Raw genomic sequence first — 11,757 nt, 5'->3', positions numbered from 1 at the left:
GGCTTTTGCAACATACCGCGCCCGTGCGAAGATAATTACGGAACGCCAACGAGGAATCTGACCACAGCTTCGAGCTCGTAACGTCGTCGAGTGACACTCCTGCAACAGGCGTGACCGCTGAAAACCGCATACCGCCAGAAACTTGAACAGGATCATCCCTCGGTTGCATAACTGCCAGCTGTACGGCCAACATGGACCACACCCACACCATCCCGCAACATAGAATAAAGAACCGACTTATAAAGCCCAAACACACGGCTGCACGCACACATCACAACATCACAAGCGAGACGCCATGCTGCTACGCTGCTACTGTTGCCGGATTAAAACTGACTACTGTCACCAAGTCTAGCAAGCGTCTCAGGAGCTGGCAACCTCGGCGCGTAGCAACATGGCGGCGCTCTTGAGGTTCCACGAGGTTCCCGATTTTAATGCATGGGCCCTATGGGTAGCTTGTCCTCTAGAGTCAGTATAGTAACTCTATGGTGCCAAAGCTGAACATGCCTTCTTCTGCGCATGTTTTGTCCGAGCCAATGGCAAAGCTAGTTAGCTTGAGCTCGGCGCAAGTTTCGAACACCTGCACTGCCAATGCAATATTAACGCTAAGCGCCTAATTTCAGGATTATTATTATTATTATTATTATTATTATTATTATTATTATTATTATTATTATTATTATTATTATTATGGATGCTTGGACGAGTTGGTGATTTCGTGATCTCTCTTAAAGCGCACACAAGGATGAGACAAAAAAGAATGGCTATAGCACGCGCACACATAATTTGCCATCCTTTGTGTCTAGTCCTCGTGTGCGCCGTGCGTAGTAGATCACCATGATGATGACGTCAAAGATTGTGACCATCGTGATTGCGGCGTATATCCGCTAAGACTACGGCCAAGAATTGGGCGGCGTAAGGAAAATGTATTATTAAAAACACAAAGCTCGATAAATGAAATCCACAAGAAAACGAAGGATTTGATTGAGCGCCCTGCCACGGATAAAATATCTATGCGTTTGAATGAAAAAGAATAAGGAGAATAAAAGAAATGGTGGAGGTAAGGCAAAGGAAACGAATAAAGCAATGATGATTAAATTTAAATAATTTAGTCAGCGGCGGTTACAAACGAAGTTTTATATGGCAAATCATACTTTCCTGTTGGTGTGCCACAGCATGGATGTTCCAAAAGATTGAAACATTGAAACGGGAACATTGAAGGACAAGACAACTAGTGGAACTGACCGTCCTGCTCCTCAGAAAGAAAAAAAAAGCGACAATTCAGTAAAAATAACCAGTTGATTCGATTTTGTTGCAAAACAAATGACTGGAAGGAGCGCGAGATCAGGCCTATCCATTTGAAACCAGTGATTTCTACGGCGTTCAAGCACTGTGGACGAATCCAAACCAGCAGCAGGAACGCAGAACAAAACTACTGCGATGTGGCGACACGTCGCGGCGAGGAAATGAATTAACGACTGCCGGCTTCCTATGATAGCGGCGAGGTGGCAGCAGCAGACGGTGAACTTTTGGGCTTCGCTGCCCGATGCGCTGACAGACATTCCCCGCTGGGCTGTATGTGCAGGTAATACTAACGGAAGGGGACTGTGGGAATATGTTGTACTTCTCAGAAGTTAGTTTGCACAGATGTGATAGACAATGCTCAAAATCTGCTATTCCTTGTACGCCCAAATACGCACGACACAAAATAATAAATTAAGCAGCATTAAAACCAAATGGTTATACACAAAAAGAGACACTCATGGTATTTGTGCAATACAATGTTCTTGGAAGCACTTTTATGCTGTTGAGTAATTGAAGCTTGCCTGGCAAGAGTCTTATATTCTTGCTGCTTGCTGCGCTACATTGTTATACGAAGGACAAAAAAGAGACAGAAACACATGTGTGACACACATGTTGCACACATGTGTGTCTGTCTCTTTTTTGTTCTTCCTGTAACAGTATAACGCAGCAAGCAGAAAGATAGATGTCATACCAAATAGCCCCAGTAGAAACTTTACTGTCTTATATTCGTTCCGCAATGACTGATGAGCGTCAGTATGCTTCACCGCAATACAGACGTGCATTGCGGTGAAGAAATTTGCACAAACTTGTATCACGGAAAAGCACTGCTTCACCCCCCCCCCCCCCCCCCCCGCCTGGCAAGAACCGCCATACAGTGAAGCATACTAAGATTATTATTGTTACTATTCGATATGAAAACAAACATACGTAATGGAGAGAGGGACAGAATAATCTGGAGGGAGCAGGCTGGCAACTGCCACCACAATGGGCCACAATGCCTGCGTACTGTTTAGGTAGAGAGTATAGGAACACATAAACTGGAGATATGACAACGGAAAGAGGAAAGAACAAGATCATAGGCCATGAAGCCTAAAGTAATTTCAGCTGTAGCAACAGGAACAGAAACTCAAAAACACACAGATAGCATTAGTTTCAAAAGAATATAAAAAATATATGAAAGGTATCTAAAAAGAAGTGCCCTAGAAACGGGAAGCTGAGTTGTCTTCCTCGAGCAAAGCAAGCGCCGCGCTATGAGCCTGGTCGCATTGAAAAGCTATAACCACTCGGATACAGGCAGTCATCAAGGTCATAAACCGCAGGCCAGGCCAACTAGACTATAGTCCCATAGTAGCGACTGCATACTAAGATATGAAAGGGCAAATCTGGTAAGTAGGGTTTCATTGAGTCCATTAATAGCTTTCAACTGTTCATGCGTTTAACGGTTTGGCACGACTCACCATGACGTGCACCTGCTTGTGAACCTCCCTACTTTTATAGCAATAGCAATTATATGAACCACTTCAAACGAATTTCCGGCAGCGGCGGCGGCATAGCCATGGGACTATGCATATGTCAATCAATCAATCAATCAATCAATCAATCAATCAACTTTATTTCCTTGGAATAGCAGGAGTACGGGACTAAAAGCTTGAGCAGCTTGACGAGGTCCCGACCCCTTTATAGTTGGCAAAACAGCAGGATGACGGTCAGTCATGCACCAAGAGTTAAAATAAACCAACGAATATTACCTAACATTGGGCAACACAAAATTTTGTAACAAAGCGCAAAACAATACAACCCATTTGCATAGGCTTGAAATGGCATGAACATGAAAAGCAGCGATCGACAAGTAAAAGGTCAAAAAAATTTGAAAGGATGTACTATTCCTGAAAATAAATGGACTGGGCGAAACGTTTAATGAGACAATTTTGATTACACGAAGAATCAAAATCTTCACGGTTTAATAAGTTTAGAAAGAAGGTAGCTTGTAGGACAAAGATTGCTCATCATAAAAAGTTCTAGGGGTGGGTACAGTCCACATTTCTTTGTGCCTGGTTAAACGAACACCTGTGTTTGCTTTTAACTTAGCAAGATTAATTATGGTATTGGTACCATACTTAACAAAAGCTTTATAACACAACATCAGCCTATATAGTTATATAAACAGAACGCTGGAAGAATTTCGTATCTTGTAAAAAGAAGTTTTGTAGAAGAACCATAATGTACAGCAGCAATATGTCGTATGGCTCTTTTCTGCAGCAAATACAGCTTGCGCAAATTTGTTACACCAGTAATACACCACACTATGCTGCAGTACTGCAACACAGAGGACACTAATGCGTTGTAGATCATAATCTTCACCTTTGTAGGAAGAATACATCGCATACATGCAAGGACACCAATGGCTGATGACATCTTTGAATGGGTTTTCAACATGTACATTCCCTGCAAGGTGCTTTGAAAAATGTATTCCAAGGGTTTTAACAGGATCCACCAACTCTAACGGCTGAGAGCCCAAAAATAAATTCAACTTCTTTGTCAGCGTTTTTCCTTTAGGCATGTACAAAAAAGCTTGTGTTTTTGAAGGGTTTATTTTTAAAGAATTCACCGGGGCTTAGGCATCTAGGTCAGACAGCGTTTTGTTAGCCATTGCTTCTATCTCTGTTTCCAAGTTCTCTGCAATAAAACCTGTTGTGTCATCAGCATACGAGATGAATGTTGCATTGTCTGTGCGGTGTACAATATCATTTATGTAAATCAAAAATAAGAGTGGCCCTAGAATGCTTCTTTGTGGCACACCAAAACCGACCGGCTTCATTGCATATGTTTTATTGTTTGTACCTACGAATTGTGTCCTGTTTGAAAGATAGGATTCTAAAAGTGCATGCGCTGTTCCATGCACACCATAGTTTTCTAACTTGCTAAGAAGGATGGTACGATCAATTAAGTCAAATGACTTGGAAAAATCTACGTATATGCCTAATGACATTTGATTACGACTGAACGCACCTATAATTATTTCTTTTTGAGTCAAGAGGGCCATTTCGGTAGAGCAATGCTTCCTAAACCCATGTTGAATATCTTGAAACAAATTGTGGTGATTAAAAAATCATAGCAATCTGATATGCATTAATTTCTCAATACCTTTCGAAAGCACTGGACTTATCTAAATAGGTCGATAGTTGTTTAGTGCCTCCTTATCCCCATGCTTGAACACTGGAACAACGCAAGAAGTCTGCATTGTTTAGGAAATATGCCTGTAGTTAATTATAAGTTATAAATATGGGTATATAATATCAAGCACATACTTTATGGGGTGAATATGGATATTATCGGCTTCCAGGGACCGGCTGTTACCTATATAGCTGAAGCAAGAAAAGACATCTAAGGGGCTAGATGGGGCAAGAAATAGAGTGTTACTAAACGTGTTTACAGGCAGGAACTGAGGCCATCAATGTCATTTAACAGTGGTTTTAATGTGAAGATTTCATTAAACGCGTTTGGTATAGCATTTCCGGAAAGTTTCTGCCCGTTCTGACACAAAACATTTGGAATAGCTGAAATTGAATTAGGCTTTAACAAAGCATTCAATTTGCGCCAGAGAACATCACTTTTTTGATTGGCTGGGTCACTAAAAATTCCCACGAAATAAGCATCCTTAGCAGCCCTAAGCTGATTTGTGAGGTTATTTCTATACTTATTAAACTCCCTGAGCAGGGCAAGATCTCTAGATTTCACTAATAGAGCATACAGGCCGTGTTTGTGCTTAACCATACCAAGAAGCTCAGGTGCTAGCCCAGGTTTTCGTGCTTTGGATGGCCGTGTCATTTTTTTCAAGGGGTTCGTGTTCATGGTAAACAGTTTCGAAAGTGCTCATGATAGCAGTATGTGCAGAGTCACCACCTTCTGCTCGGTAAATGCTGTTCCAAGCAAAATGAGTAATAGCTTGGCGAAATGCTTCAAGATTTGATGAAGTAATGGACTGAATAAAGACTGGTTTTTCAGTTTTACTAGTCATGCAGTGAATTCTATTTGCTAGTAATATAAGACAAAGATGATCACTGATATCAGTGTACACAACTTCGGCTTCTAATGAATCAATATTAATGTTTGAAATGAATACATCTAATAGGGATGCGCCTTCAATAGTCACGCACGTTGCAGTACATATTATGTTTGAAAAACCTTAGGTTGTGATAAGAGATTGAAAATCTTTTTGTAGCGGGGAAGAAGAAAGCATGTTTATATTGACATCACCGCCCAAGATTAGATTGATCTTTTCTCCTAATGTATAACTGAAAAGTTTTTCAAGAAACACAAGAAATCGGGTTGTGTCACCTGATGGTGGTCTGTACACAACGGAAAACATATTGCTATGACTCTGCGTTGTTAACACCTCGTAGTCAAAAGTTATATCAGTGAATTCATCTACAGGATTAGCCACAATATCGTCCCTGAGCAAAAGCGCGACACCGCCCCCACGCTTAACCTGACAACTTCAGAACAACGATTGATAGCCAGGAGGCTGAAACATGTGAGCTGTGGGCGTCAATCAAGTTTCAGTTAACATTATTGCTGTAAACGGTACATCGAAAGTGTCGATTAGCAAGGTCAAGTCGTCTATTTCATTTGGAAGTGATCAAACATTTTGATGAAAATATGTCAGTTCCGGCTTTTTAACTGACGCTAATGGTTTTATTTCAGATGGAACATAGCCCATTATCAAGCCAAGTAAAACATGGTTAGTCCCAATTAGCAAATTTTAGACAGGTCCCTTGCACTTCCAATGACACATATTCCAGATGTACCTTCCATACCTTCCAGATGTACGTGTATGCTATATGCTTATCCATGCCGTATATGGGGGTTATACAGGGTGCCCCAACTATCACTACCAAGATTTAAACATATGCAAATGCCACATAGCTGCATAGAACCAAGGTATAATGTTGTTTTCCGTTGCTTGGAAATACTCAGATTATTACTTTTTCTGCATTCCACCTAATTACTTAATTAGCTTTAATTAATTAATCAGCTTCTCAAATATAATAATCAGATGAAAAGCGTCAATGAGAAAATTGCAGGGCGCTACATGAAAAAAATAATCACCACCCAAGCACTCCGTACAGATGGTGAACCAACAAAGCTGAAACATGCAGCCGCGGTGTTTATTTAACACTGGGTTAATCTGGACGGTTCGTTAAACAACGGCTCGGTAGGCTGCCGGATCCTCGGTATGCAATAGATGCTTGCGCTCGGCTACACGAGCCTGTTCTTGTGCCCGGGCTGCTGCATTGGCACGGCATAGAAGAGCTCATTCCCGGTTCTGCTCGCGGCGTTGCTGATCGAAAGCTGCCTGCTCCTCAGGAGTACGTATGACGCGTGGTCTATCCATTTCAGAGCCGGAGAGAAACTGCTGCGCGCGCGTTCCGCTGCGACGGAGAGCAACAACGTCACTACTGGCGCAGGTAATCCAACACCACCTAAATAACGCAAGGAGTATGTATAACGAGCAGCCTGCTTATATCGGAGCCGGCAAGAAGCTGCTAGGCGTGCGCTCGGCTGCAACGGAGAGAAACGTCACCACTGGCGCAGCTGATTCTACGCCACCTAGATAGCACAAGGCCTTTTCACTCCGATCCGTGACGTCATGTTACTTGGCCCGACTGCTATAGAATCAAATGGGGATGCTCCCCAAGTGATTTTGACGTCACCGCTTTCATCATGTCGGCCTTGTGAATAGAAACTTCGGGTCAGGTAGCGTGAAGTCACGGATCGGAGTAAAGAGGCCTTGTGTTATCAAGGTGGTGTTGGCTAATCGCGCGCCTCTCCTTATCTTCTTTTTTTGTTGCGCAGACGCGTGTGGCTGCGCCGCAGTTTTTGGCGTACACGCGACTGACAGACGGACGGACGAATCGGCTAGCCATGTACAACTTCGCTTTAAATCTTCCGATAGAATTTTTTGTTGCTCCATACGTGCTACATAAATGTGTTTTTTTTTTTTTCTCTCAGCGTGAAAGAAGTCCGCGAATACCCGCAAAGCTGCCGCGCGACTGGTCGCTCGAGGCACTTCTCTTGGTCAGGAACGGGCACGTAACAAGAAGCACATGAGCCACACCGCACGTCACTGCTCTGCCACTCGAGCGCTTAAACAAGGGCACTCCGCTGGTCAAACACGCAGACGCCAGACCACAATAGCTTACAAGGCGTGGTATATTCTTTAACTTAGACATTAGGAACACTTACCTATATAATCAAAGGGTAGGAACCACGTGCCTGCGGTTTGACACCGCGATTAGAATCATAAAAAGAGCGAAATATGGAACTGCTTTCTTACAGGAATTTACAGTGGTCCAGAACAAATTTACGTCCGCTGTTACGCGTTCGGCGACTTTGCCTCGTGGCGTCAATGCTTTGCTTGACCTAGTGGCTGAAGAACGTTGACAACAAAACATTTCGGCGCATTTTCGAACTCTGGCATGCCGACACGAATTCAGAATGCGCTAGTGGGCGCATGCTCATCAAACTACTTGGCAGTATGCCTACCAGCGATCGCACTTTACTGTTATGGTTGTTGACGTCAGCGTTACTATTTCGAATCCAAGTTTCATCCCATACGTGGCGAAATTTTGCTAGTCATAGTCTTTTAGCTATCATCCTAGCTTTTCACTTGCACATTCGTTGAGCACGAAATCCTGTACTACGTTTACGCTCATTCAATCACATCAGGTGTTTCGCCGATGACGCAATCAAAGCGACTACTATCGGTATGCCAGTACCAAAGACATGGACAACACACCCGACCCAGAAGTGGGCTATACGATTCCACCACAAAGCGCGCGATGCGTCCGTCGTAACTTGTAACCTACGCCGATACGTCAAGACGACGCTTATTTACTCTACCTACTGGAACACCGATTTCGCCTATTTTATTCCAATGGACCGACGGCTCGACGCTTCAAGTGCCAGCCAGCCATCTTGCAAGGTACCACCAGCGATGCGTTGATCGACGCAACAATGCTGTGAAATCAGAACCGCTGCAAGAGCTCGATCGTGGCCACTGCGAGGCACGCTTCAGCCACGACTGACGCGCCTTACCTCATGGCGAGCTCACGAGCGCACCGCAACATTTAAAAAAGTACGATCGAGCGCTTGCTGCGAAGTGAAATAACCCTGAAATTACGCATACAAGTGTCAGTCGGTTAGCACGTGCATCGAACAAGTGTCCGCTCTCAGCACTACTCACCGCTGGACTTCGACTGCAAACGGAGCTTTCCGCAGCAGTGCACGCTTGGACCCCGTAGATCCAGCGATGCTAGTCAAACGCCTTCGGTGTCCAACAACAGCCAAATGTTTTTAAATGACACCGATGAATGAAAAAAAAGCAATCAAACGTGCCGCACCAAACACGCTGTGAGGGCTTCCCGCCACTCCTTTCACAGTGACGATTTGCCCGGCTTGTTTTCGCATCTTGCAAGTAAGTGCTGCCATCTTCCGCTTACTATGCAAACTTAATGCGCGTCATTACGATCTCCGAGATTTCCGACGCTTTCGTTGCCCAATCTTGGAGGCTATAGTGTGAACTCCAAGGTCCCCTGGCGCAGATGAGTGCACACAATTCCACATCCTACGGCGCCGCTACGTTTCAGATCACAGATGTTCCTACAAAAGTTACTGGAGAGTACTCCTATGCTAGTGCTTACTACTGGAGCTGCCAGTGCGCTGGTTCAGCTTGGCTCACATCCCCCGAGAATGGGAATCATGTTGTTACGCGGTTTACGTGGCGTTTCAGCATTGATTACCGCCACCTAAACCGTATTACTTAAAAGGACGTTTACTCTTGACCACGAATCAACGATGCTCTTTATTGTCTCCATGGTGCCAAATACTTTTCGTCCATCGACCTTCGATCTGGTTATTGGTAGATTTCCGTCGATGAGCAAGACCAAGAAAAGACCGCTTTCGTCACTCCAGATGGCCTCTACCAATCCAAGGTTATGCCGTTCGGTTTATGCAATACCCCGCACCTCCACCGAAATGTTACGCGAACGAAGGATTAAAACTGGAGACTATTTATGAAATATATTTACCAGAAATAATGCAGCGCTGGCCAGTTCAGCCGTCAGCTCGAGAGCCAGAGAGTGTTCTTCCTCCTCTTTTCTCGAGTGACGGCGCCCACGCGCCTCGTTCAGAAAATCAAATACCACACGCGTGTAGCAATGTAAATTCTTTCCTTCCACTCTCCAAATCCACGCCCCAGCCAGCCTCAGCAAGGGTATAGCGTACTAGAATCATGTCCACTATAAGCAAGGGCTTCCTTCGAGTGCTATTCTTCTGCTGGTTCCATGCGCCGTAAACAATTGCAGAGCGGATGACACGTCGCGGACACCTTCTTTTAGTACAGATTAAAGCGAAGCTTTCTTTGCCTCATCCTTCGACTTTCCCAATGCTGCTGCTGCTGTCTGGCACACCTCGTCGGGGGGTGGTACAGAGCGTGTGTATACATGTTAGAGGCGCGGCAGGAAGTAAAGGCGACGCGAAAAACTCGTTTGGACCTTTGCACCTCGTCGAATGTGCAAAACGCCCTCTTGAGCTTCCTGGGCGTCGCAGCATTAGCCGCTTGACAGCTATTATTATCCGTGACCCCGCAAAAGCATTGCCGAAATAGCAGCGCTTACCCTTCCACTAACGTGCAAGTACAGAGAGAAGCTATACAGAATGGCAGATAGGAGGGAGGAAGAGGAGGCACACAATGGGTAGAACCGACGCAGTCGCGAAACGAGTGGGTAATACCCTTGCCACTCTTCGCTCGCATTTCCCATACAAGGGAGAAGGAGAGAGAGAGAGTGGGTAAAGGTGACGTGAGAAGTCAAGGAAACGCTACTATACTCTAGACACGACCGCGGTTGCGGGCAAACGACATAAATTTAAGTTCATGATGCAGTACGGTACGTTTCTGTTATTTCTGAAAAATAATTAAACACCATGCAATTTTTTCAAGCGGACAACTTACGCCGGGTGTGCAGAAGCCGCGCTGCATTAAGGCGCACCGTAGTGTCCAGGCTACACTACGGAAGTGGGCACACGTCAAATCAACACTTCTGTGCCCGCCGCGGTAGCTTTGCGGGCAAGCCCTTGCTCGAGGTCGCTGGTTTGATCCAGACCGCGGCAGCCTTATTTAGACGGGGTGAAATAAAAAACGCTCGTGCACTTAGATTTATGGACACGTTAGAGAACACCATGGTGCCAGAATTAATCTGGAGTCCCGTACTATGGCGTGCCTCATAATCCGATTGTGGTTTTGGCACTTACAGGCCCATAATTCATTTAAGGTATAGTACTTCTGCCCCGATGCAATGTGCCATGACAATGGCAATGAGAATGCTCAACCCTCTCAGAGGTTATGAAGTGTGGCGCACAACAATGCCTCAAGCGAACACCTCCACCTGTGTGCTCCTTGTACAACGCTGACAAACAGCAATAGGGCACGCAAGGTAGAATTTAAGATCAACTCACCACTCTCGTGTTGGGCTAAAAGTTGAAGAAATTAAACATATGCGCCGTGAACATTACCGCTAATTATCGTCCATCAACGCGAACAGCACAGAAAGCTTCGCTTACATCGATTTCTACAGTGCGTGGGATCCGCATAATTTCTTAGTTTCCTTTCTTCTCGTTTATTACAGTAGAGAAGATAAGAAATCCGGCAACATTGATGCCTTCAGGTAGCAGGTGTTTGTTTATTGACCAGATGCCTTCGTCCAAAAAGCTCATGTAGACGTGACGCCTGCGGCAGAGAAGATGTTCCACAATTTCGCCGGTGACGCCATGAGTGGTGGAGCTGCCTGGCACTCCTAGGCTTAGTTCTAGTAGATAAACATAAGTACCTGCAGAAAGTGGATGAGATACTCCGGCGGCTGGTGCATATGGCGAGGCCGCGCGGGCCCTATCTTGAAAGCGATCTGCAATGGGGACAGAGTGCGCCGAGTGCTGATAGCTTCGTGTGCGCTGTGTTTTCGCCGCTCAGTTCGCGCTGAAGCGAGAGTCAGCAGGAAGATCAATTCTCTCGCTGCTGCTGCCGCGCTTCCTCACTCCAGCGTTTTGACATCGAGTTGTCGCAGTCATCGAGTTAGTTGTATTCATGATTTCTTGTGCGCGCAAAAAGCCATGCTTGTTAATTTAGTTATTAAGCGAATGTTTACAAGTTTATACCGATAACACTACTATCCTTACTTCGTATAGCTGTCTACTTGTTTGCTATCGCAATCGATGTTTCGCCTTTCAGACAAAACTGCGGCTTTGTTCATCCTCTCTCATTTTCATTTATTTAGCATTTCTGTAATTCAATAAAGAACTTCAAGTAATTTTCTCTATGCTGTCCTTGGTGCCACTGTTTGTTAGCTTATGCGACGAATACAAATCGGGTACCTTGGTTTCCCTTCTGCTCGTTCAATA

The 11,757-nt window shown here is 44.8% G+C and overlaps 1 protein-coding gene across 8 annotated transcripts in view; it reads right to left on the bottom strand.

The window, feature by feature from the left end:
- Positions 1-8,947, bottom strand: part of LOC139060795 (DNA (cytosine-5)-methyltransferase 1-like) — a 118,061-nt gene extending 109,114 nt beyond the window's left edge. For 3 of the 8 annotated variants that reach the window (XM_070539951.1, XM_070539950.1, XM_070539945.1), the window contains exon 1: positions 8,549-8,947. Coding sequence is in view for 1 of the 8 variants with exons in the window: in XM_070539943.1 (XP_070396044.1) it covers positions 7,640-7,757 (118 nt within the window). In the remaining 7 variants the exon portion in view is untranslated. Of the gene's footprint in view, positions 1-7,548; positions 7,869-8,548 lie in introns of those variants that run through there. The other 5 variants (XM_070539944.1, XM_070539943.1, XM_070539947.1 and 2 more) reach the window with 5 other exon arrangements.
- Positions 8,948-11,757: the final 2,810 nt, after the last annotated feature.

This window comes from Dermacentor albipictus, chromosome 6 (genome assembly GCF_038994185.2).
Source record: "Dermacentor albipictus isolate Rhodes 1998 colony chromosome 6, USDA_Dalb.pri_finalv2, whole genome shotgun sequence".
Classification (NCBI taxonomy): Eukaryota; Metazoa; Arthropoda; class Arachnida; order Ixodida; family Ixodidae; genus Dermacentor; species Dermacentor albipictus.
This window is presented reverse-complemented; position numbering and strand designations above follow the sequence as displayed.